The sequence below is a fragment of the Canis aureus genome, chromosome 6, assembly GCF_053574225.1.
Source record: "Canis aureus isolate CA01 chromosome 6, VMU_Caureus_v.1.0, whole genome shotgun sequence".
In the NCBI taxonomy this organism is placed as follows: Eukaryota; Metazoa; Chordata; class Mammalia; order Carnivora; family Canidae; genus Canis; species Canis aureus.
In genome coordinates this window covers 50491407-50518066 of record NC_135616.1, presented here as the reverse complement: position 1 = coordinate 50518066, position 26660 = coordinate 50491407, and the positions used below count along the sequence as shown (strand labels likewise).

At 40.3% G+C, this 26660-nt stretch overlaps 1 protein-coding gene across 4 annotated transcripts in view; it reads left to right on the top strand.

Annotated features, from left to right (window-relative positions):
- Positions 1-26660, top strand: part of ADCY10 (adenylate cyclase 10) — an 84671-nt gene that overhangs the window by 27435 nt on the left and 30576 nt on the right. For 3 of the 4 annotated variants that reach the window (XM_077901533.1, XM_077901532.1, XM_077901534.1), the window contains exons 13-18: positions 2185-2240; positions 5586-5739; positions 8474-8666; positions 9193-9279; positions 13046-13320; positions 15402-15538. In XM_077901533.1, the coding sequence (XP_077757659.1) occupies positions 2185-2240; positions 5586-5739; positions 8474-8666; positions 9193-9279; positions 13046-13320; positions 15402-15538 (902 nt within the window). The remainder of the gene's footprint in view (positions 1-2184; positions 2241-5585; positions 5740-8473; positions 8667-9192; positions 9280-13045; positions 13321-15401; positions 15539-26660) is intronic. The other variant, XM_077901535.1, reaches the window with a different exon arrangement.

Sequence of the window (26660 nt, the reverse complement as noted above, 5' to 3'; positions counted from 1 at the left end):
ACCACAGTCAACTTTTGAAATCTAGTTTAGGGATTTATTCCTTCATGAGGCTGGCTCTGGAGTTGCCCAATCCAGCTCAGACAATCCAGCTTTATCCTCTTCCACATACGCATCACAATTACTGACCTGATCTGCTTTTCACTGACTACATTATGAGCTCTTTGAGGACAGTGGCTGTTTCTTGTCCATTTTTATATGCCCAGTACTTGGCATATAGTGGGCACTCATAGGAATAAATGAATGAGTAAGTGGAAAGTGGAGAAGTATTATTCTTTATATTAGCAGGCTAGAATCTAGGTCTTAAAGGATCAGAAAAAGAATCAAGGCTCCAGTTGGTTCAAGGAGTCTTTATTATTCGCCTTTGTATTCCCAGGCTGCAGCACTGTACTTGGCATGTGTAGACCATCAATAAAATGCTGTTTGAATAAATGAGTGAATAATACTAATTTTTTGTGGACCCTTATTAAGTGCTAGGCACTCTACCTCAAAATATATAATTGACTCTAGTATCAACCATATCAGGTAGAATCGATTATTATCTCCAGTTTATAAATTTTGAAGCTGAGATTCAGAGATGTTAAATGACTTGTCCATGGTCATAAATCTAGTAAGCAATAAAGCCAAGACTCAAAATGCCCCAATAATCTGCATTATAGGCAGCCACAAAACCTTAGTGGTAGTACCACAATAAACACTCATTTATCCCACCAAGAAGTGGGGCTTAATTGATCTTGGCTGGATTTGACTGATCTTGACTAGGCTTGTTCATATGCCTGGGGCTCAACAGGTTGTGGGTCAACCCAGGACCATGTCAGGTGGGATAACTGGGAAGTCTGGCTGACATAATGGGGATAGTTTGGCTTTTTGTGACTCATCTTTTATCAGACTGGCCCAAGCATGTTGCTGTGGCAATATCAGAAGAGCAAGAGAGAGCAAGCCCAAGCACTTTTCAAGTCTCTCTGTTGTGTTTAATAACATCCCTTTGGTAAAGCATTCACAAGACTGAGCCTAGGGAAGGAGGGCACTCCAGAGTGACGTAGCACAGGGCATAGAAACAAGTAGGGGTGAGCAAATGGGGCCATCATGCAGTCAGTGTACCACAGAAACCCAGGACTACCTGATCCCAAAGGCTGGCTGCCTCTTAGTTTTTCTAGACCATTGCTGCAGATAAGAGAGTATAGAAATACACATACAAATATGAACAGGGCCTGGTTCCTGCCCTGAAAATTCACAATTTAATGGGGAAGACTAACATATACAACATACAAAATTAGCAGATGGCATCTGCTATAACAAAGGCATAACAAAACAGTATGATAGTGCAGGCAAGGGAATGATCCATTGGACCAAAAAGCCTCCTTCAAGAAATATTGAATAATATTTCTTACATATTATTACATATTATGTAATGGCCAAGTGTACATACCCTGGTCTGGTTCTATAGATACTTCTTCTTTTTTTTTTAAGATTTTATTTTTCCATGAGAGACACACAGAAAAAGGCAGAGACACAGACAGAGGGAGAAGCAGGCTCCTCGCAGGGACCCTGATGCGGGACTCAATCCTGGACCCTGGGGTCATGCCCTGAGCCAAAGGCAGATGCTCAACCCCTGAACCACTCAGACACCCCTACTTATTCTGTCAGTATCCTCTGTCACTGTCACTACTACACATGGGATCTTGGGCAAGTTAAACTCTCTGCAACTCAATTTTCTCATTTGTAAAATGGACATAATAGTACTTCCTTAAAAAGGTTTTTGTCAAGAATAAAGGATGATACACGTAGAGCACTTGAAATGGTGCCAGGCACATAGTAGGTACTCACCAAAAGGTGGGCTATTATTGTTTGAGCACTTGATAGAATATTTCCAAGTCTATGGGTCCCATAATGGTGTCTGGTTTCCCTAGAAAGGGATTCAGTTCCACCAGTGCAGACTCACAAGCATTTATTGAACACTGTACCAGGCACTATGGTAAAGGCTCTACGTTAAGTTGTTTGGACTCTCTATTACCAGGTAAGAACTTCTCTTTTTCTCTTCCCCCCTGGCATCTGTAGTCCTTGAATCAGGAGATAGACTGTTTTTAGAGATTGAAAAGGAGACTTTCTGGGAACTAAGAATGAAACCCTCTTGCTCTTGGTATTTTCCTGTTCTAACTCTAACATCTTTTCTTTCCTTCTCTTCAGCATGTTTGGTATGGCATATCTCATCTGCAACAGAAATGAGGGCTACCCTTTGCTGGGTAGGTAGTGGACCTTGATTTTTAAACTTTTTTATTGAACTATAACAAAACATTCAGAAAAGTACACCAATGTTACACCTGCATCTTACTGAATTATTTCAAAATGAGCATACAACCACCATCCAGGCAAAGAAATAGAAAAATAACAGTACTCCCAGGAACCCTCACACACTTTATTCCTCACCCTTTCCCCAAGATGTCTAACACCTTAAATCACTCAGACCTGTTTGTGATATCCCTATAGGGGAAAGTACAATGTGTAATTACATATGCTTTCTTTCGATCAGATTTATGTTATGAAATTCATCATGGTAGTAGGTGTAGCAGTAATTTATTCACTTTCTTCACTATGTAGTATTCCATTTTATAAATATACAACAATTTATTCATTCCATCATTGATCAACATTTGAGTTATTTCCAGTTCTTGGTTTTTATTAATAATACTGCCATATAGACTCTCATCCATGTCTTTTGGCAAACACATGTACATGTTTCTGTCGAGCACATATGTAGGGGTGAAACTGTCAGGACAAAAGGCAGAGTTTTGGTAGGTGATGCCAAACAATCTCCAAAATGGTTGTATTTGTTTGTATTCTGACTAACAGTGCTATGAGATTTCCAGTTGCTCCTAATCCTTACCAACAACTTAAACAGTCCTTGTAATTTTAATCAATCTGTTGGGTATGTAGTGGTGTCGTATTGTGATTTCCATTTGCATTTCCCTAATATGGTTGAGCTCCTTTTTCATATATTTATTGGCCCTTTGGACATTATCTTTTATAAAGCATCTATGCAAATCTTTTGCCTATTTTTCAATTGGGTTGTATGTTTATAGATCTCTTGGAATTTTTTATATATCCTAAAAATGGGTATACTGTCATTTGTTTTTCTGGTACATAACTTTCCCGTGCTGTGCTTGCCTTTTTACTCTGTTGATTATGTATTTAATGAACAGAATATTTTAATGTAATCCATTTTGTCAATCTTTTATAGTTAGTACTTTTGTATACTTTTAGAAATTTTTCTTCATTCAAAAGTCATGAAGATATTTTTTTAGATTCTCTTCCAGTAAAAAAAAAAAAAAAAAAAAAAAAAGATTCTCTTCCAGAAATTTAGCTTTAGATCTGTGATCTATCTGGCAGTAGCAGTGATATTTTTGTGATTCTTGGTGACAGAGACCCTATTGTAAGAAAGCTAACTCAAAACTAGACTAGACAGGGAAGTGAACATAAAAGGAGGGACGGATATACCCTTTATGGGAAGAGACCCTCCTGAAGACAGGCCCGTAGATTCTGAAGGCAGCCATTTCTAGGAACACAAATTTCCTTCTGTTAGAGTTGAACAACCCTAAAAGTACCATCATAGGTTAAATCCTGGTCCTGTGTTAGGACAGTTAGGAGGACACTTTGGGACACTGTCTGCCAGGACAGAATCTTGATTTTAGCAGAGTCTGAGAGAAGGCAGTCATTCCCAAACTGCAAAAGGTCAGCAGCCTTGCCCATTTTCACTGCGTGCAGGTGTTTTTCAGAGTCTAATCACTTCTTGTAAATGCAGACGCCCAGACTCCTGAAGGCTGAAAAGGAGAAGGAATATTCACTCTCCCCCCTCCTCTGAAGCCTTACTTCTCAGCCTACGATATCCTTGTGATCATGATTGACAGCAAACCCCCTTCTACAAGATCAAGGACTCAATATGGCAGTCCTATTAGAACACATTGGTCCAATATGCCCATATTTGAGTTGCCTTTTTCCCTGATTCCACCAGTGTGAGGTAAAAATCAAGCCCACATATCTTTTCCTTAAAGCTCTAGCCAAAAAGAGACTGCCAGAGGTTAGGACTATAGGAAGTGCCCTTCTTTTACAAGAGTTCCTGTAAATGAAATTGTATGTGCTAACAGCATAGATATCAACAAAACTATAATCAAAAAGTGTTTAAGATCAAAAATCCATGCAACTGTCCCAGATAGAAACAAGGTGCATGTATTTCAAGTCAAGGTGACTAGACCTTGTTTTAGAACCCAGTTGAAAGATAATCCATAAGGTCTGACCTTATGGGTTCCATGTGAATAGGACATAGAGAGCCAGAAGATGCTGCTCTATGGCCTTCTGGGCTCTGTCTTCTGATTACCTATGTGAGCCTCAGGCCAGAGAAGAGCATGACACATCTCACAATATTGAAGTTCAAATGCATTTTCAGAAAGAGAATGTTTCACCCAAAAGAAGGGATATAGTCCGTAGGCTAGTTCTAACTAAATCATGCCCAGCAATTTACATTACCAAGTAAACACTTAGCTTCTTTGTATAAAACATCGAAGCTTAGAGGAATGGTCCTGGTTTTCAATAGACATTAGACCACACCTGGGTATGTGTTTACTCTATGAATGGACATCTAAAATGGGCCCTCAGCAGTGACCAATCCAGCAAAGGAGGAAGCAGCAGCCCTGAAGGGGTCGCCAGCTCTTTCCACAGAAATTGCTCACTCCTTTGAAATTACAGCTCTGCTAGTTCCTTCTTGGCCACTCAGGTTTTAAAGATTGTGAGCTAAGTTTGTGAGACTTCAGTCAGGGCATCCTATTACATATATTTAAAAACACATAAAAATAACAGCATCCAGATTGTAACCAAGGTGATGTTTATGTTTTTCTAAGTTTTCCATATTTTTCACAGCGAGCATGTGTTTTATAATCAGAAAGACACTATAACTTATTTTTACTAAGAATATAGGTTGTTTCTATGAAAGAAATAATCTACACATGAATTCTGAAAGCAAATTGAATGTTCTTATCACTGATAATGTTTTTAGTAGTCCTGAGATTAGTATAATTTCTCATTTATGAAGAGCAAGTTTCTTTCCCAGAATTAGAAATATTTTATCCATAATTGTTTACTATAGGAACCCTAACTTTAATACATTTATTTTCCAATGTAATAATCTATAGGTTTCTTCTAGTGTATTATAGAAAACAATAAAAAGGAAAAGAATATAAGCCTCAGGGCCAGATAACACTGGTTTAGTTTTTGGTGGTGTAATCTAAGCAGTCAGCTACACAAAATCTTGGTTTTCTACACTAAAATTAAATGGACATTATAATGATCATTATAAGAATACTTGCCCTCACTGCTTGTGGGGATCAAACAAACTGTAACACTACATTTCTGGAAAGCTCCAGAAAAAGATTTAAAATTTTTTTTCAAGTGCTCAGGATCTCAAGAAAGTTCATGAACAATTCCATGGAAAACCCAAAAGGTATTTTTACAAGTGGTATCACTATGTGCTTTCTTATATCTCTAGACTATTTTATGTTGATTAGGTTTGCCCCTTTTTTAAAACATAAAAACAACAGGACGTGATAAGGAGATCAAATACTTCATGTGTACGATGAAGGAATTTTTGGTGTTCAACTGCAGCCGAGTTCTGATGTACGAAGGATTATCAGGATATGGAAAAAGCCAGATGCTTATGGAAATTGAGTATCTGGCCCAAGGTGAGAACCACAGGTGAGTGTCTTGCAATGATCACTTCTTATGAATCCAGAGAAACCTGATGTCCTTAAGAGTTTCACTTATTTTAATGCTCCTCTCCTTTATATTATGTGCCTTATGTAAACCACCCACAATCTTTCAGTTATTGGGTGCCATGCCCTTGGTACTAAATAAATAATAATAAACATATTGAACTAATAAATGAGAAGCTATGCTGACCCATGGAGATCCTAAGTTAATGCAAGATAGGGCTTGGATATCAGTATTTTAAAGCTTTCTGGAGTAATTCCAATGTGCAGAATATTTGAGAACTCCTGGCACAGACATTGAGAGCAAGGCTAGATGGGGTCTTCAGAACAAACACAGACATTTATCCAGCTAGCAGACAGAGAATCACTAGTTCAAACCATTTAGCCCTATGGCTGGGGACAGAGAATGATAGGCCTCTGGATTTTCCTTTGGAAGACAGGGCTAAGGTACTTATCTTGCACTGTTCATATGTTTTCTTATGAAAAATGTCATGAGGGCTCTCTGGGACAGCCCTGATGGTACTCTCAAGGCAGTGGATAGTATGGTATTCAATAACAGTGATGATGACTTAAGACGAGGATGATGGTGGTATCTCATATTCTTTCATCATCGAACCTCAAAGCTTTAAGGGGAAAATGCTTATAAACCTTATATTATTGTTAAGCTGTTTTTCTACTCTATTTTTAAAAGATTTTTATTTATTTATTTGACAGAGAGAGAGAGAGAGAGCATGAGCAGGGGGTAGGCAGAGGGAGAGGGAGAAGCAGACTCCCAGCTGAGCCGGGAACCTGATTCGTGGCTCTATCCCAGGACCCTGAGATCACGACCCACGCCAAAGGCAAATGTTTAACTGACTAAGCCACCCAGGTGCCCCTTAATGTCTTTTAATGTCAAGCTTAAGAAAGGCCAGTTTATAGGAACACCTGGGTGGCTCAGCGGTTGAGCATCTGCCTTTGGCTCAGAGTGTGATCCTGGTCTTGGAATCAAGTCCCACATCAGGCTCCCTGCGAGGGGCCTGCTCCTCCCTCTGCCTGTGTCTCTGTCTCTCTCTGTGTATCTCATGAATAAAAAATAAATAAAATCTTTAAAAAAGAAAGGCCAGTTTATAAATATCTTTAACATTGCTAAGGAGATCATTCATAACAACCAGAGATATTTATTCACTCATTTATCCCATCACTTATTGAGTACCTACTATATTCCAAGAGCTGTTGAGTGCTCTATTAGTTTGCTAGAGCTGCTGTAGCAAAGTACCACAAATAAGCTGGCTCAGCAAACAGAAGTTTATTGTCTCTGCATTCTGGAGGCTAAGAGTGTAAGATCAAGGTGCCAGCTGGGCTAGTTACTTCTGCCGGCTGTAAGGCACAGTCTGCTCCAGGCCTTTGTCCTCAGCTGCTGGTGGTTGGCTTGCAATGATTGGTGTTCCTTGGGCTGTAGAAACATCACTCAATTTCTGCTGTTATCTTTTTTTTTTTAAGATTTTTATTCATGAGAGACAGAGAGAGAGAGAGAGAGAGAGAGAGGCAGAGACACAGGCAGAGGGAGAAGCAGGCTCCATGCAGGGAGCCTGATGCAGGACTCGATCCCAGGTCTCCAGGATCATGCCCTGGGCCAAAGGCAGGCGCTAAGCCTCTGAGCTACCCAGGGATCCCTTCTGCTGTTATCTTTGTATGGTCTTCTCCCTGTGCCTTGTCTGTGTCCAATTTCCCCTTCTTATAAAGACACTAGTGACTTTGCATTAGGGGCCCCATCAGCCAGTATCACCTCATCTTAACTTATGTCATTACATCCCTAATGACCCTGTTCCCAATAAGACCACATTCTGAGGTAGTGGGGGCTGACTTCAACACAGGAATTTGGTGGGGGAGACATGAGCCAACCCATGACAAGTGCTACTGTCCCGAAGATGAATAATATCTGATCCCTGCCCTCAAAGAGCTTTCACGGAAGAGAAGGAGAAAAAATAAAAATAGAATGCTCTGAGGACAGTGATGGAGGTGTGCAATAGAGTACCATGAAAGCTAAAACAAAGAAGGGCCTGTAACCCAACCTGGGGAAGATTTCCAGGAGGCTGCACCTGAGCTGAGATTTGCAGAGAAGCAGAGAGCAGATTAGATGAGGCTGTGAGGAGCGATAACCTGCTGGCAGGGGAGATAGCCTACGCAAAAGCTTGGGAAGAAGAAACAGCTCTGGATGTGCAGGGAACTGTCAGTAGTTTGTTGGTGGAGGGTAGATTGCTGGGCAGAGCGGCAAGAAATGACATCATGAGATCTGGGAAAGCCTAGTATGTCAAATAAAAGAAGTCTAGACTTAACACCTTTCAGTAGTAGGAGCCACTGAAAACTTGTAAATAGGAGAGAGGATTTGTATCTATCCAGATATGCCAGGCTTCTGGAAGGGTGATGCAATGAATCATGGCGCTAGGCAGGGGTAGTAGCATGTTTCCCAGTGGTGTGGGTGAGAGTCTGAGGGCTTGCAGCAAAGCGGTGCAGGTGGAGCTGCAGAAGAGGACATGGCTAGGGTCATTTAGGAGGGCTCAGGGACACAGTGGAATGAAGGAGTGTATCTGAAGCCAGAGTAATGAACAGCTTCCAGATAGTTTGGGAAATTGCTATTGTAACAACTGAATATGAAGAGTCAGGGCTCTCCTTCAGCCTTTATTATTTTCCAAAAATATACTTAAGAACCTTTTTCTGCTTCTTGTCTTTTTTATAAACAGGACTATTGCTATCGCATTGACTAAGATCAGCTTCCATCAAAACTTTTATACCATCCAGATACTCATGGCCAATGTACTAGGTCTGGATACTTGTAAACATTATAAAGAACGACAGACCAACCTTCAACATAAAGTCAAGACTCTGTTGGATGAGAAGTTCTACTGTCTCCTAAATGACATCTTCCATGTCCAGGTAAATAGCGAGATTGTACCTCTGCAAGAAAGAGTGCAGGGTACTTGCAGCAGCTCCTGTCTCAGGTCGGATGACTTAGCATCCCTTTGCCATTTTATTAGTTTTTCCTTTTCTCATGTGGGTGATAAGAAAGTGACTCCCAATCCTCCTTGAATGAACATCCACCCTCCTGAGACATTGGAGGTATCTAAAAATACTATACTCAAGAAAATCCAAACGGCCACCTGCTGATTCATTTTTTTCTTCACCTTTCCATCAGAGGTATACTCTACTAACTGGGGCTACACGCAGAGTCCTTCTGCTCCCTCAGGTGACTGCCAGGGCAAAGACAGAGTATGCCCTGTTACTTCCTGTATCTATTAGGCTCAGTGATCTAGGGTAGCACAGCTGGAAGGGACGTTGTGAATCATCTAACATATGAGGATTTGAAGGCACAGAATGGCAAAGTGATTTGCCCAAAGTCACACAGCTAGTAGCTCCCTTTGCTATACCCCCAGACTCAATCTTCTCATAATTCTTTATACAGTTCCCTATTTCACGAGAGGTTTCCAAGATGACCACCTTGAGAAAGCAAAAGCAATTGGAAGCATTGTTTATGAAGATTTTGGAGCAAGTAAGAGCATCTTGTGGGTCAATCAATGGAGGAGGCTAACGGGGGGTGGCTGAGGGGTTCAAAGGCCATTGGCTAGAAGCTTGGAAGTGTATGAAAGCTTTATCCTAACACATCTCGCATCTCCTCCTCCTTCCTTCCTTCCAGACCTCAAGTCAAGAGTGTTCAGAATTTAGCTATGCTTGAACAGAGTCCCTGGAACATCACTCCTCGAGGTTTGGCCTCTCCTTAAAACCAACCCTCTTTCCTTCTCTCTCTGCATGAGACACAGTATATATCCAAATGGTTATATATGTAGGCTCTGGAGTCAGACTACCAACATTTGAACCCTTAGGCCTATCACTTCCTGCCTGGGTAATCTTGAGCAAATGACTTAACTTGTCTCTGCTTTTGATTCATCATCTATAAAACAGAGAAACAGTAGTACCTGGCTCACAGGGTTGTGTAGAACATAGAACAGTGCCTCTTGATCAGAAACACTCTCCCCGGAGCAGCCCCGGTGGCTCAGCGGTTTAGCGCCGCCTTCAGCCCAGGGTGTGATCCTGGAGACCCAGGATTGAGTCCCATGCCAGGCTCCCTATGTGGAGCCTGCTTCTCCCTCTGCCTGTGTCTCTGCCTCTCTCTCTCTCTCTCTCTCTCTGTCTCTCATGGATAAATAAATAAATAAATAAATCTTTAAAAAAAAAAGCACTCTCCCCATCTTAGATCTCTGAGTCATCTCATGACAATCCACTCTATGTTGACAATCACCGAATTTATATTCCAGTCCTCGCCTCTCCCATGAGCACCAGAACCATATTTCCAAGAACCTTCCATATATAACACGTGGATGTAGTTCTGATCCTTGATTCCATTAATGGTAAATTCATTCAAGCTTCATTTAAAGTTGCTTCTGCTCCCACTTCCTCATCGGTTGCCGCTGCTACCACATCTACTGAGCTGTCAGCTCCTACCATTTCTCCCATGGGTGGTCTCTGCAATGTCTCCATCCTCTGTTCCTTGCTGTACTTCTCTCTATTCCATTTCCATAGCTTCCAACTAATCTTATGCCTCATACCTCTCCACTCCAGTTCATCCTCCATATAACTGTCCGAGCATAGGCAGATCGCACCAACCCATACTTCATACATGCAAATAATTCCCAAGGCTAATGACATAGAAGCCAAAAGTTGTTGTTGTTGTTGTTGTTGTTGTTGTTGTTGTTGTTGTTGTTGTTTTTAACCTGGAGAAATGCTATTCATCCTTAAATATCACTTCTTTGGTGAAAAGTCCCCAAAGCACCAGGCATGCTAGTTCTTCCACCCTGATTCTGTAGCACTTTGAACATCTTTCTTGTTATATTTACCATACACTATGACAATTTGTTCCTTATATGTATGTCTCTCTCCTTCAGGAGGCTGTGAGTTTCTTAAGGACAAGGAGCCCGATTCATTTTTTGTATTACTGTTGAGCAGGACAGCATCTGGCACATTATAAATGATCAATACAAGTTTGTGGCATTGTCTTAAGTTTCTGATACAAATTTCTCCTTCCCCACTTCTAATATAAAACTGTATGTTAACTATACTCGAATAAAAATACCGTCTATAGAAAATGAAGAAAACCCAAAAAACTAATAAACATGAATTTATGAGTTTTACCCCCTAAAGATTCAAAGGGGCTTAGATTGGGCTTAGGAATTTGTTCAGTTGTTGGCTTTTGTTTTTAAAACTCCTCGGTTGGTCCTGATGTGCAATCTAGTTTGTAAACCACCACAAAAGCTATGCTTTAGCTAAGTGTGATGACAGTAATCTTCGGCTCATTTACTATCTTTGCAACCTTAGCAAGTTTCTTTTTTTTTTTTTTTTTTAGCAAGTTTCTTAACTGAAATTTTCTCAGTAAACAGATTCAATAGGACCACTTCCTGTGAATCTTATGAGGAATAAATGAGTTAATTTATGTAAAGAGCATCACACAGTGCTTGGAACATAGTAAGTGCAGTGTAAATGTTGGCTTTTAGTCACATTAAAGAGAATCCAGTTCAATCTTCTCATTTTAAATATGAAAAAACCAGGACCTAGGATGGACTATGGAATTCATGCTTGTCTAGCTCCTGCTTGACAGAGCCAGCATATAGTGAAAACTCACATTTTGATCTGCCCTATATTTTTAAAGGTATCAGTCAGGGGTGCCCAGGTGGCTCAGTCTGTTGGGCATCTGCCTTCAGCTCAGGTCATGATTCCAGAGTCCTGGGATTGAGCCCCAGGCCTGAGGCTCCCTGCTCAGCAAAGAGTCTGCTTCTCCCTTTGCTGCTCCATCCACTTGTGCTCTCAGTCTCTCAAATAAATAAATAAAATCTTTTTTTAAAGTAAGAAAATAAAGGTATCAGTCAAAAACAAAATAAATATAATGCTACCTTCCCTATTAAAATGTCCTCAGATCATTGAAGAGCTAAATCTCTGGTCACAGAATTGGTTTGTAAGGTCAGACTTATTATGTATATGTAATAAAACAGATTATAATACTTTATAATGATTGTCTTGTGAAATTTTAAATTTTAAAGTAGCTTTGCTGCTTTCATTTATAAAAACATGAAGGGAAGAATGGGCTAATCGAGCATCTCCCCAGAGGGAGCCAGAAGAGGTGAAGAGCAGTGTGAAGCAGTAAGAGCAGAGAAGGTCCTCTCCGTGTAGACACCTCACACAGTGGGATGCAGGGCCCGCTCTGCAAGGGGCTGACCCTAAAATGTATGCTCTTGGGACACCTGGGTGGCTCAGTGGTCGAGTGTCTGCCTTCGGCTCAGGGCGTGATCCCAGGTTGGGGGATTAAGTCCCACGTTGGGTTCCCTTGTGAGGAGCTTGCTTCTCCCTCTGCCTGTCTCTGCCTCTCTCTCTGTCTCTCATGAATAAATAAATAGAATATTTTTTAAAATGAAAAATAAAAAAATAAAATGTAAGCCCCTATTTTGTTTAATACTGTATCCCCAGCACCTAGAACAAAACCCAACCCTGATGGCTGCTTAATAAATACTTGATGAGCGAATAAATAATTCAGACTAGTAGGAGAAAGGGAACCTAGTAGGAGAAAGGGACACGTGATCAATTTTCAAGCGTAACATATACCGTAGTTGGTGCTAGAACAACATAAACTAGGTCAGTTTCCTTCTGCACTGTGTATTAGCACCTTGCCCAGTAGATGCTCAGTTAGTATGTGTTGAATACATACATGTTGGTTGAATAAATGTCAATTAGATAAAGCCAGGAGATCTTCATTTGTCAAGAGATTAAAATGACTTGTGGTAAACATATCAGTCATTTTTATGCAGTGGGTGCTTTTACTTGGCTGTAACCCCATTGATCCCCCACATTTGCATTATCTTTACATGAGGATTTGACTAAGAATCCATTCCAGCCAGCTCTGTCCAAATGGCCACAAATTACAAGTTAATGGAATCTAAATTAATACAAATGTATCGGAAAGATTTTATTTTTTTTAAGATTTTATTTATTTATTCATGAGAGACACAGAGAGAGAGAGAGGCAGAGACACAGGCAGAGGGAGAAGCAGGCTCCATGCAGGGAGCCCAACATGGGGACTCGATCCCAGGGCTCCAGGATCACACCCTGGGCTGCAGGTGGCGCTAAACCGCTGTGACACCGGGGCTGCCCTCGGAAAGATTTTAATATTTGAATTGAGCACCACAAAACTGAGTGCATACACACACTTACCTATACCCATGAATAAAAACCCAAGGTCCTACAGCATTTTCCTTTTTCTCTACCTTGTGCAGACAGTGAAAGAGGAAAAGATTATTTTTATCATCGATGAGGGCCAGTTTGTTGATCCAGCTTCCTGGGCCTTTATGGAGAAGCTTATCCGGACTGTTCCTATCTTCATCATCATGTCCCTGTCTCCCTTCATTGACATACCCTGTGAAGCTGCCAATGCCATCATGAAGAACAGGAACACCACTTACGTCACTCTTGGAGCCGTGCAGCCAAAGGATATTCGCAACAAGGTCTGCCTGGACCTCAATGTCAGGGGCATCACAAAGGAACTGGACACGTGAGTATCCTGTTTCTCTCCTGAGGTATTCACATCTATGTCCATTCTCCAGATCCAGACTTCATCATGTTTCTTAAGATCTATCTGAAAGAATATGGAATATGCCTATTTCCATATTTTCACTGGTCCTACCTTTCAAAAGAGCCTTTTATCATGGTTGGCATGAGGGACCCTGCTTACCTTTTCCTTGTTTGTGCTCCTGTTACGCTTTCTCAAATTTTGCTCAAAGATGTGAGTTTTGCTTCCCTCTCATTATGCTGGCTATGGGCGTGCTCAATTTAATCAACAGTGACAGAGGGCGTCCACACAGGCAAACTGGTAAGCTTTAAAGACACAGCCTGCAAATAAGCAAGGTCTCATTCAGCTGGCCTTAAGGTAGGCTGGAATTGGTGTTCTGTCTATGGCAGGTGTGGAAGGCTGGCTCTTGAACTACTGCTTTCTGAGCTTCTCAATGACTCCCCTACTGGGGTCCAGACAGGGGTGGCCTTCACAGCATGGGCAGGGCCCCTTCTTTAGCTGGCTGTTTACAACCCACCTTGGTGGGGCACCTGGGTGGCTCCAGTGGTTGAGTGTCTGCCTTTGGCTCGGGTTGTGATCCCAGGGTCCTGGGATCGAATTCTGTGTTGGGCTCCCCACAGGGAGCCTGCTTCTCCTTTTGCCTATGTCTCTGTCTCTTTCTGTGTCTCTCATGAACAAATAAATAAATCTAAAACAAACAAACAAAAAAACCAACCCACCTTAGTATCTACATCCATTCTTCCTAATGGATTTGCCTTGCTTCCAGAAGAAGGATGTCTTGCACAGTCTCATTTAAAATAACTCCAGGCATGAATTTGGCATGCTCTTTTCCTTTGTCTCTTGCTCTGCCTCTGTCTTTCTCTCTATATTTGTATGTATATATTTAGTGTGTGTGTGTATATATATATATATATATATATATACTTATATATGTATATTTATACTATGTGTATATATATATACTATATATATATATTATATATATATGTATAAGCATTTACCTTTTGATCTAGTAACCCCAATTCTAGGAATCTATCTCAAAGATATATTAAACAAAAGTATAAAGTGACATATGGACAAAGGTTTGTTGAGGAATTATTTGTACTAGCAAAAGACTGAGAACAATCCAGATGTCCATCTCTAAGAAGATGGTAGGATAAAATAGGATGGATGTACACAATGAAGCACTATATGGCATTACAAAGAATGAGAAAGATCTGCTGATATGGGGGGATGAGCAGGATACATTCTTGGGTGAAAAAACAAGGTGTAGCCAAGTGTGCAGCATGTGTAACATCCTGTCTTTTAAGGAAAAAGGAGTGAAATAAGTCTGTGTGTTTCTGTTTACATTTTTTTTAATTTTTTTTTTTTATTTATGATAGTCACACAGAGAGAGAGAGAGAGAGAGAGGCAGAGACATAGGCAGAGGGAGAAGCAGGCTCCATGCACCGGGAGCCCGATGTGGGATTCAATCCCGGGTCTCCAGGATCACGCCCTGGGCCAAAGGCAGGCGCTAAACCGCTGCGCCACCCAGGGATCCCTCTGTTTACATTTTTTAAAAGAAACATTGAAAGATAAACCAGAAACTGACTGATGTGGTTATTTATAAGGAGAGCAAGGGAGTCAAGACTGCTGATGTACCTGAGTGTCTAGTGTTGGCTTTGAAAAAATGTAAATGTTTTATTTAATTTTTAAAAATGAAAGAGGGACACCTGGGTGGCTCAGTGGTTGAGCACCTGCCTTCAGTTCAGTTCGTGATCCCGGGGGTCCTGGGATAGAGTCCTGCATCAGGCTCCCCGCAGGGAGCCTGCTTCTCCCTCTGCCTGGGTCTCTGCCTCTCTCTGTCTCTCATGAATAAATAAATAAAATATTTAAAATAAATAAATAATAAAAATGAAAGGAAAATTAAAAAGTGACCCTACAAAAGGAAAATGAACGGAAACAAATAGAGAATAATATTAGTTTCAGATAGAGTTACTTTCAAATAATTAAATGAGTCAATTATTTTTGCTTCCTAAAAAATGGTTGTTTGGTATAAAGAGGTCTCCTTGTTTCCACTGCAGATACCTGGTGGAGGGAAGCTGTGGGATTCCATTTTACTGTGAAGAATTGCTAAAAAACCTTGACCATCACAGGGTACTCGTTTTCCAACCGATGGAGTCTGAGGAAAAGACCAACGTGTCTTGGAATAATCTGTTCAGTAAGTCCCCAGTTCAGGCTCTTTCTCTAGCTCCTTTTGCAGAGAGGGCAGGAATGGGCTTTCCATAGGCTGTATCATGTTACAGGGTCAGGAGGTTTGGGGAGGCAAGGAGCCTTGGACCTGATATCCAAGTTCTCTATAGAGAACTTAACTGTGATTGTGGAGACTCATTGAACTGGGTGGAAGAACACTGCAAATGCTGTTCTTGGGCAGAACATGGAAGAACACTAGGGAATCTTAAAGCCCAGGATCAACACAGAAGAGAGAAGTTAGATGTTAAGTTGGGGGGACAAAATCCCTTGATTTCCAGAGGTAGAACTTCTAGCTCAAAGTGGATTGTCAACAGGGTTCCCATGCTGCAGAGACATACAAGAGGCTGAAACCTGAGATAACGCAGAGAGGAGGCCAGCTGGAATTTTTAGGAGATTAGTATTAGTGAAGAGAAAGGGAGAGCAGGGTAAGGATGGGTTCTAGAATGTGGAGGGTTAAAGCTAGCTTAAATGACAATGAAAGTCTGTGGTGCACATACTTGTTTAGGGAGTTGGCGGTAATAAGAAAAATCCATGTGCTAGCAAACGACAACGAAAATATGTGTCTCGACATAAAGGAGACCTATGGTGGTTGAAGAGATGTTAGCTCTTCCTTGGAAAGAGAGGTTATAAAAGATGGGATCAAGAGAGCATTTGGACTGTGAAGCCAGGGGCCCAGAGTTCCAATGCCACCTGTGCCAGTTAGTTGCTGATATTTGAGGACTAGCTACAACCGTCTTTGGTAGGCAGTGATTATAAAATGGGGGTAAGGGAACTGAAATCCTTCTTCATTTATTCATTCATCAAACATCTACTGAGCACCTTCTCTGTGTCTTACACCACAGGAGGAACTCTGGGAGCCTCTTGGAATATAAATGAAGTGTCTAAATCAATATTACCTACTTAGCTACCTCATTTTTAAAAAAACAATATAGAGAGATTTCATGCATGCTTACTCAGTTTTCCTATTAGGAACACCATGGGAAGTGACAGTATAATAGCACAGCCATCATATTGACATTGAGGCAGTCAAGGTACGGAAGGTTCCCATCACCATTCCTCTTGTGGCTCATTTTATAGCCACCCTCACTTCTGTCAACCATCCCTTCCCCCTTCACCACTGGCAAACACTAATCCCCTCTCCATTTCTGTGATTCTGTCATTTTGAGAATGGGGTCTAACTGGACTCATACAATATGTGTAATCTCTTGGGATTGGTGTTTCCACTCATCATGACTCTGTAAGGTCCTCCAGGTTGTCCTGTGTATCAGTCCTTTGTTGCTGTTACTTGCTGGGTGGTATTCAGAATTTGGATGCATCACAGTTTGTTATCCCATCTGTCTGTTGCAGAATCTGGGCTGCTTACAGCTTTTGGCTATTACAAACAAAACTCCTACAAGCATTGTGTACATGTTTTTGTGTGAATCTAAGTTTTCACATCTCTAGAATAAATACCCAGGAGTGCAATAGTTACATTGTTAGTTTTTTGTTCTTTTTTTTTTTTAATGCCAAATTATTTTTTTCAAGATTTTATTTTATTTTTTTAATTTTATTTATTTATTCATGAGAGACAGAGAGAGAGAGGCAGAGACATAGGAGAGAGAGCATCAGGCTCCATGCAGGAAGCCCGATGTGAGACTCGATCCCAGGACTCCAGGATCACACCCTAGGCTGAAGGGAGGCGCCCAACTGCTGAGCCACCCAGGGATCCCAGATTTTTTTTTTTTTTTTTTTTTTGAGAGAGGTAGAGAGAGCATGAGCAGGGGAGGAAGGTGGTAGGCAGAGAGAGAGGAAAAAATAGACTCTCCATTGAGCAGGGAGCCTTATGTGGAGCTCCACCCCAGGACCCTGGGATCATGACCTGAGCAGAAGGCAGATACTTAACTGACTGAGCCACCCAGGCGCCCCTAAACTGCCAAACTATTTTCAAAGTGGCTATATAATTTTACATTACCAGTAACAGTGTATGGAGGGAGCTGAAATTTTCTGCAATCCTTGCTAGCATTTGTTGTCACTATGTTTTTTATTTTAGCCATTCTGATAAATGTCTGGTGATATCTAACTGTGGTTTTAATTTGCATCTCCCCAATTGCTAATGATGTTGAATACCTTTTCATATGTTTTCTTTTGCCATCTCTACATCTTTGGTAAATATCTTTCCATGCTTTTTGCCCATTTTCTAATTGGATTACTTGTTTTTTTAATGTTGAGTATGTTTTCTTAATGTTGAGAGTATCTTTTTTTTTTCGTTCTTTTTAAGATTTTATTTATTTGAGAGAAACAGAGACAGAGCATGAGCAGGGGAAGAGGCAGAGGGAGAAGGAGAAGCAGACTCCCTGAGCAGGGTACTCGACTGGGGTCTCTTTCCTAGGAGCCTAAGCTGAAGGCAGGTGCTCAAGTGCCCTGTCAGCCACCCAGGTGCCCCAAGTTTTGAGAGTTTCTAATCTAGTCTAAATATGGGTCCTTTGTCATATGTGGGTTTGCAAATATTTTCTCTTTGTGGCCTTTCTTCATTTTCTGCAAAGGATCTCTCAAAGTGTTTTAATTTTGACAAAGTTCAATTATCAATTTTTCCTTTTATGAGTCATGTAAATCCAAGAACTCCTTGTGATTATTTCTAGATATAAAAGGTTTTCCTCTCTGTGTTTTTCCTTTTTTTCAAAGCTTTACATTTTACAATTCAGTTTGTGATCCCATTTTGAGTTTATTTTCTTTCTTTTCTTTCTTTCTTTCTTTCTTTCTTTCTTTCTTTCTTTCTTTTTCTTTCTTTCTTTCCTTCCTTCTTTCTTTCTTTCTTTTTTTCTTTCTTTTTTTAGTTTTATACCTTTATTTGACAATCAGCGATTAGTTCTCATCCACATTAACAGTCTGTAGATTTTTGAAAGTGGTGACAGGTACGTAGGTAACAGCGTATAGAGCTTGCCTGGTGAATCTTCATCCTCCTTACGTTTTCTGGACAATCGCACACAGGTACGGTATGGAACGTTCCTTATTCCTTTGGCCCAGACAGCTTTGTTGAGCCTGGTGTCAAAGCGCACATCTGGAGTTCCCATCTCCTTCATGGCTAATTTCCAGATCTCTTTGAGTGCTTCTTGAAACCCACTCCATGGATACATTTGTGAATGTTGATGGTGTATTCTCTGGTCACTACCTCATTGATGGCAGAACAGCCCTTCTTCTCGCCACCCTTCTTTGTGGGAGCCATTCTGCTGGGCCCTAGTTGGAAAGGAAGCTTGATCTCATATAAGGTGTGAGACGTAGGTTGAAGCCCTTCTTTTCTCCTTCCTACACTCCATGGATGTCCACTTGCCCTGGCACCATTTGTTAAAAGGCTGTATTTTCTTCCTTGAATTGCTTTTGCACCTTTGGCAAAAATCAGTTGGATGTATTTATGGGGGTGTATATTTGGTTCCCTATTCTGTTCCATTGATCTATGTGTCTATCCCTTGCCAATACCATTCAGTTTTGATTACTCTGTATCTTGAAACCATGTAAAATGATTCCTCCCATATTCTTCTTTTTTCAAAATTGTTTTAGCTATTCTTGTTCCTTTGCCTTTCCTTATGAAATTTAGAATAATCTTGTCTGGGGGCACCTGGGTGGCTCACTCAGTTAAGCATCCAACTCTTGGATTCAGCTCAGGTCATGATTTTCAAGGTCATGAGATTGAGCTCCAAGTGGGTTCTGCACTCAATGGGGTGTTGGCTTGAGATTCTCTCCCTCTCCCCCACCCTTTCAAAAAATTAATAAGTCTTTAGAATAATGTCATCTTTATCTACAAAAAATCTTGGTGGGATTTTTTTTAAAGATTTGTTAAAAAAAAATAATAATAAAGATTTGTTTGTTTAGGGATGCCTGGGTGTCTGAGCAGTTGAGCGCTTGCCTTCAGCCCAGGGTGTGATCCTGGGGTCCTGGGATCAAGTTCCATGTCGGGCTCCCTGCGTGGAGCCTACCTCTCTCTCTGCCTGTGTCTCTGCCTCTCTCTGTGTGTGTCTCTCATGAATAAATAAATAAAACCTTAAAAAAAAAAGATTTGTTTATTTGAGAGAGATAGACAGAGCACGTGAGCACAGGGAAGGTGCAGAGAGAGAGAGAGAGAGAGAGAGAGAGAGAATCCTGAAGCAGATTCCCAGGACCCTGAGATCATGACCTGAGCTGAAACCAAGAGTCAGCTGCTTAACAGACTGAGCCACTCAGATGCCCCCTGGGAGAGATTTTAATAGGAATTTCAATATATATGCATTGCATTGTATATCAATTTGGGGCAAATTGACATCTTTTCTATGTTGTCTTCCAATCCATGAACACAGTACATCTCTCCACTTATTTTTAGATTTTCTTTGATTTCTTTCATGAGTCTTTTGTAGTTTTCAGCCATACAAATCCTGTACATGTTTTGTTAGATTGACGCTTAAATATTTCCTTTAAAAAAATATATTGTAGGGGCGCCTTGACACAGTCAGTTGAGTGTTGGACTCTTGGTTGTGGCTCAGAGTCATGGGATTGAGCCCTGAGTCAGGCTCCATGCTCAGTGCAGAATTCTGCTTGGGACTCTCTCTTCCCTTCCTTTTGCCCCTTCCCTGTGTGTGCATGTGTGTGCACATGTGCACACTTTCTCTCTTTCTCTTAAATAAATAAAAAAATCTCTTTAAAAAGATAAGGGACACCTGGGTGGCTCAGTGGTTGGGCGTCTGCCTTCAGCTCAGGGCATGATCCCAGACTGCCGGGATTGAGTCCCACATCAGGCTCCCTGTGAGGAGCCTGCTTCTCCTCCCACTGACTATGTCTCTGCCTCTTTCTCTGTGTCTCTCATGAATAAATAAATAAAATCTTTAAAATATATATATATATAGTAAATGTTATATGTTTTTAATTTTGGTGTTCGCATGTTCATTGGTAGTATGTAGAAATGCAACTGAATTGTGTCCTTGCTGAACTCACTTATTAATTCTAAGAGATTTTTATTTTGTAGAGTCTTTGGGATTTTCTATGTACAAAATCATGTCATCTGCAAATAGGAGCAATTTTATTATTTCCCTTCTGATCTGTATACTTTTTATTTTCTTTCGTGGCCTTTTCAACTGGTTAGAACTTCCAGTTCTATGTTTAAGAGTGGTGTGAGTAGCCATCTTTGCCTTAGGGGCAAAAGGGATCTTAGGGAGAAAGCATTCAATCTTCAAGCATTAGTATGCTGTTAGCTGTAGGTTTTTTGTAGATGCTCTTTTTCAAGTTGAGAAAGCTCTCCTTTATTTCTATTTTTCTGAGAGATTTATCAAGAATGAGCTTTGAGGGGTACCTTGGGTGGCTCAGTTGGCTAAGCCTCTGTCTTCAGCTCAGGTCATGATCCCTGGATCCTGGGATTGAGCCCCCCCCGCCCCAGCCCCGCATCGGGCTCCTTGCTCAGCAGAAAGCCTGCTTCTCTCTCTTCTCTCTCTCTCTCTGCTGCTCCCCCTGTTTATTGCTCTGTCTCTCTATGTCAAATGAATAAATAAAATCTTAAAAAAAAAAAGAATGAGCTTTGAATCTTATCAGGTTATTTTTTGCATTGATTGTTATGATTATGTGAATTTTCTTTTCTGCTAGTATAGTAGATTACATTGATTACCCTTCAAATATTGAATCAGCCTTGCATCCCTGGCATAAACCCTATTAGGCATGTTCTATTCTTATTCTTGTATGTTGCTAAATTCTATTGGCTTAATATGGAGTTAAGGATTGTTCCATCTATATTCATGTGGGATATTGTTCTGTATTTTTCTCTCCCTCTTCCTCTTTGGCGTTTTTGTCTGTTTTTGACATCAGGGTAATACTAGCTTTGTAAAATGAAATAGAAATTGTTTCCTCCTCTTCTGTTTCTTGGCAAATTTTGTGTAGAATTGGAGATAGTCTTCGTTAAATGTTTGGTGGAATTTTCCAGTGAAACCATCCCATCCTAGAGATTTCTTTTTTTTAAGATTTTATTTATTTATTCATGAGAGACACACACAGAGAGAGGCAGAGACACAATTAGAGGGAGAAGCAGGGTCCATGCAGGGAGCCTGATGCAGGACTCGATCCTGGGACCCCAGGATCACACCCTGGGCCAAAGGCAGGCGCTAAACCGCTGAGCCACCCAGGGATCCCTATTTTTTTTTTTTAAGATTTATTTATTTATTCATGAAAGACACAGAGAGAAAGGCAGACACATAGGCAGGGGGAGAAGCAGGTCCCCTACAGGGGGAGCCCAATGTGGGACTCAATCCCAGACTCTGGGATCACACCCTGAGCCGAAGGCAGATGCTCAACCGCTGAGCCACCCAGGCATCCCATGGAGATTTTTTGGGGGGGGGAGTTTTGGTTTAGTTGGTTTCTTTGGTGATTGAAAATGTATTTTTCTTCAAATGATCTTTTTCAAGCAATAAATAAAAACAGACATGTTAACTTTTCTAAAAGACAAAAACAAACAAACAAATCCCCTAAACTATATACATCCTACAGAAATACAAACATATCAAATGTAGAAATGACATCATTTTGAAAGATGGGGCCATTTACAAAAATTACAAGTATTGCATTGCTCCATCTTGAAGAAGCCTCTTCCTCTTATGACTCATAAGCTCTATGGATGGGTAGGGTGCTCCTGGGGGAGACAGGAGTGTCTTCAAGAGGTAAAACTGCCATTTTGCCTGCTAGACAAGGAAAATGTAAGGAAAAACCTCAACATCTTTTTGGGGAGTTTATAAATTAAAATTTTGATCCCCTTAATAGTTACGAGGCATTCAAATAATCTATTTTATAGTGTATTAATTATGGTAGGGTTGGGGTTTTTTGTGTGGTTTTTTGTTTTTTGTTTTGTTTTGTTTTTGAGAAACTAGTCCATTTCCTCTAAGTTCTCAAATTTATATGTCTTGGCTCAGAGCGTGATCCTGGAGTCCTGGGATTGAGTCCCTCATCAGGCTCCTTGCAACTAGCCTGTTTCTCCCTCTGCCTATGTCTCTGCCTCTCTCTCTGTGTCTCTCATGAATAAATAAATAAAATCTTAAAAAAAAAATTTATGTGTCTGGAGTTGTTCATAGTATTCCGTTAGTATCATCTTGATGTCTGTAAGGTCTGTAGTGATAACCCGTTTCATTCCTGATATTGGTAATTTGTATTTTCTCTCTTTCTTGCAGTCTTAACTACAGATTTGTCAATTTTCTTGATCTTTCCAAAGATTCAGCCCTTTGTTTTGTTGATTGTTGAAATCCTTTCTTAAAAGATTTTATTTATTTATTCATGAGAGACAGAGACATAAGCAGAGGGAGAAGCAGGCTCCCTGCAAAGAGCCCAATGCAGGACTTGATTCTGGACCTCTGGGATCACACCCTGAGCCAAAGGCAGACACTCAACTGCTGACCTACCCAGGCGTCCCTTGATTTCTGCTCTTATCTATTATTTCCTTCCTTTTGCTTACTTTGAGTTTAATTTGCTCTTCTTCATTGTTGGAGGTTTAGATTATCAGTGAGACATTTCTTTCTTATGCATGCATTTTTAGTGCTATAATATACTCAGATAAAAAAATAAATACTTTCAAGTGATTTATCTTTCAATTGTTATATTTTGAACCATTTACATTTAATGCAATAATTGATATGTTAGAGTTTAAGTCTGCCATTTTATCTTTTGTTCCTTTTCTTCTCCCCATGGCACTGTTTTTTATTTTCCTATTTCCCTTAGCTATTTGCGCATTCTTTTGAATTCTATCTTGATTAATCTATGGCATTTTTGAGGCTATCTTTTTGTATAGCTTTTTTAGTGATTGCTCTATCTATTAAATAATATATACATATGTTATCACAGTCTCCTGGTGTCACCGTTTTTACCAGTTTGAGTAAAGATTGGAAACTTTATCCCCCTTTACATTCCTTTACCATCTACTATTTATAATTATTTTAAATATTTTTTCTGCATACATTTAGAACCACATAAGGAAGTTGTTATGATTTTTGTTTAAACTGCAAACACAATTTACAAGACTTAAAAAGGAGAAGTGAAATCTATTGTACTTACCCATATTTTTGCTTATCTTATTCTTTATTCTTTTCTGATATTCTGTTTCTTCTTTTATTGTTTCTTTTCTGTTTAGAGAATGTCTTTTAGTCATTCTTTCAGGGTAGGTCTGCTGGCTACAAACTGTCTTAGTGTCCCATTATCTGAGACTATCTTGATTTCCCCTTCATTTGTGGAGGCTTTTTGTGGTGGATATAGGATTCTGGTTTGACAGTTCTTTTCTTTCAGCTTTTGGGATGGAAGCCTAGACTCATCCCTCAGCCTTTGCTGGTGGCAGCAGACAGGGCTACAGCTATTTGTTTGGGGGATTTTTTGTTGTTTGTTTGTTTGGCTGAAGTAAAATTTTTATTGTCTAACAATTTCCTGTCTTGCTAGATGCCTCTTTGCTGGTCCTTAGGCAGAAAGTTCAGGCTATTGTTTGCAACCCTTGTTATTTCTGGATTGTGAGATTCTTCACTCAAGTCTGGGATATAAGGAAATTCACTGCTGTGTTGTTCCTTGGGTCCCAGTGTCTCTAGCCAGTCTGACTTCTCTCCACCTTCAGTGTCTTCTTATATTTGCTTTATATATAATGACAGTGTTTTTAGCTGTAGTTAACAGGGGGAATAGACAAAAACATGTATACTCCATCTTTCTAGAAATGGAAGTTCTCCAGTAAGTGATGGTGTTTCTTTTATAGCTCTAAGCACTGTGCACACTAATATTGCTAAGCTTGTGGAATAACAACTCCTTTACTGAGATACATTTAAGGGTGAGCATGTGAATGGAAAATCAGTGTCGTGCTTAGACAAATATTTGTAATAAAGGAACTTATAGTGCTGGTTTTCTATACATAGCAGGATAGAAAATTACCACCTAAAAGTGGTAATAAGAGAAATTTCACACGCAAAAAATTCCTCTTGCTTCCCCATGTCTCCTGAGTGATGGAGTAAAGCTCAGAGGCCTCATGTCCCTCCATGAACTGTGTTTTGGTCTGTGGCTTCATCTGTTGCCTGTCATTTTGTGTATAATGACAGACCCACAGGACCACATGGCCAGCATGGTCACATCTAGAGAAGTGAAACAGACAATTGTCTGAGAGAAAAGCAAGGTTGAGTTAAGAGGTTTGTTTTTCAGAGAATGAGAGACATAAGTTTGCTTTTTAAAAGAAAGCTTTTTTGTTGTTGTTGTTTGTTTGTTTGTGGGTAATCATGATTTAAAAACAGTTAAGAAAGGTTTCTCTTGGCCAAACTAGTTTCTTTTTTTTTTCAAACTAGTTTTAAGGAGAATGGATCATCAGGTGGACAATGAGTGCTATGATCATTATTTTTAGATAGGTCTGTTACAACAATATATTAACCATATTATCTTAAAAAGATAATATGTAAACATAAACACTAAAACTGTTCAGGATCTTCTGGGGTGATGAAAAAATTTTGAAACTGGAGAGAGGTTTTGGTTGCACAACAATGTGAATGCACCAAATGCCATTGAATTATAAACATTAAAATGGTTAATTGTATATGAATTTCACCTAAATTTTAAAAAAACAATGACAACTAAATACAATACAAGGTCCTAGACTTGATCCCATATTGGAAGAAAAAAATGCAATCTGCATTCAAATGCTCCAGAAAAAAATATGTACATATAGAAAAAACAAAGGATATGGCAAATGAGGAAAAATATTAACAATAGGTAACTTCGAATAAAGAGTACATAGCTTTATTCTTAGTACACAGTTTTATTCTTACAACTTTTGGTAAGTTTGAAACTTTCCAAATACAAAGATTTTTTTAGAAACATATGCACAACTTTTAGTGGTTTCCCACTGAGCTTACAATGAAATCCAACCTCCCAACCAGGACTGGAAACCCCTCGAGAATCTGACTTTCACTTCCGTCTAGACTCATCAATGCTCTGAAATGTGTTCCAGCCACATTGGTTGCATTTCTGGCATTTCTGCTGCTGTGACACAGTATACTCCTTTCCGCTTCAGACCACTGTCCTCTCTCCTCAGGTGCTTCACACAGTTGGCTCTTCTCTCCCTCAACTGTTGCCTGCTCAGGGCATATTCCCAATTGCCCATTGGATCGTCTTCTAGACCCCCTCAAACTCAACCTACTTAAACCTTAATGCCCTCCCTCCCATACTGCACCTCCCTCCCATACTGCACCTCCTCCCATACTGCACCTCCCTCCCATACTGCACCTCCTCCTGTATCTCCCAGTTTGATTCTCGGCAACATTTGCACCTCAGCTCCATCACCACCTTGCTCAGACCTATTTCCTCCATACAACGCTTGGTACCACTACCTTGTCCTACCCACCATCACTTCTTCATATTCCATTGATACCGTTTCTTACATAGTCTTCCCTCTTTTGTTCTCTTCTCCCATACACACTTCCCTGTTACCTTCCTACAAGTAGCTGGTGGATGACTGCTATCTCCCTTTCAGAAACCTGTGATATTTCCTCTTTACTTTGGAATAAAGTCCAAACTTCATAGTGTGATGTTAAATGCCCTCCACAATCTGCTCCCAAACCCTTTCTCCCGACATGTGCCCCATCCCCCAGTAGTGCTCCAGCATCCAACACGCTGTAGTTGAGCTGCACTGGTTTCCTTCCAGTCCCCTAATTTGCAGAGTCCTCTTCTATGCCCTTGCGTTGATCACCCCTCAGTCTTCCACTTGGATAACCCCTTCATCCTTCAAGGTTCAGCCAAAATACTTTCTCCTCCATAAAGCCTTTCTGACTCCACCAAGACTGAGTTGTTTTTCTCTTCTCTATTCTCACAACACACTGCTCTGTGCTTTTTAGCTCTTGAATCACTCTTTCTGACATTATAACTAATTACTTCAGTATCTGTCTCTATAGATGTTAAGCTCCTTAGGGTTGGAAGCATGCATTATTCACATTTATAGCCTTCACAGGCTGTGGTGCACAAAAGGTCTGTACTGTGTCAATATTGAATTCTGACTCACATGTTTACTGCCTGGAAGCTTAGCTCTTTGTGTACATATCTTATCTATCCAGGAGATTAGAAACTTAACTATGTTGATCTTTGTATTTCCACATCACATATCA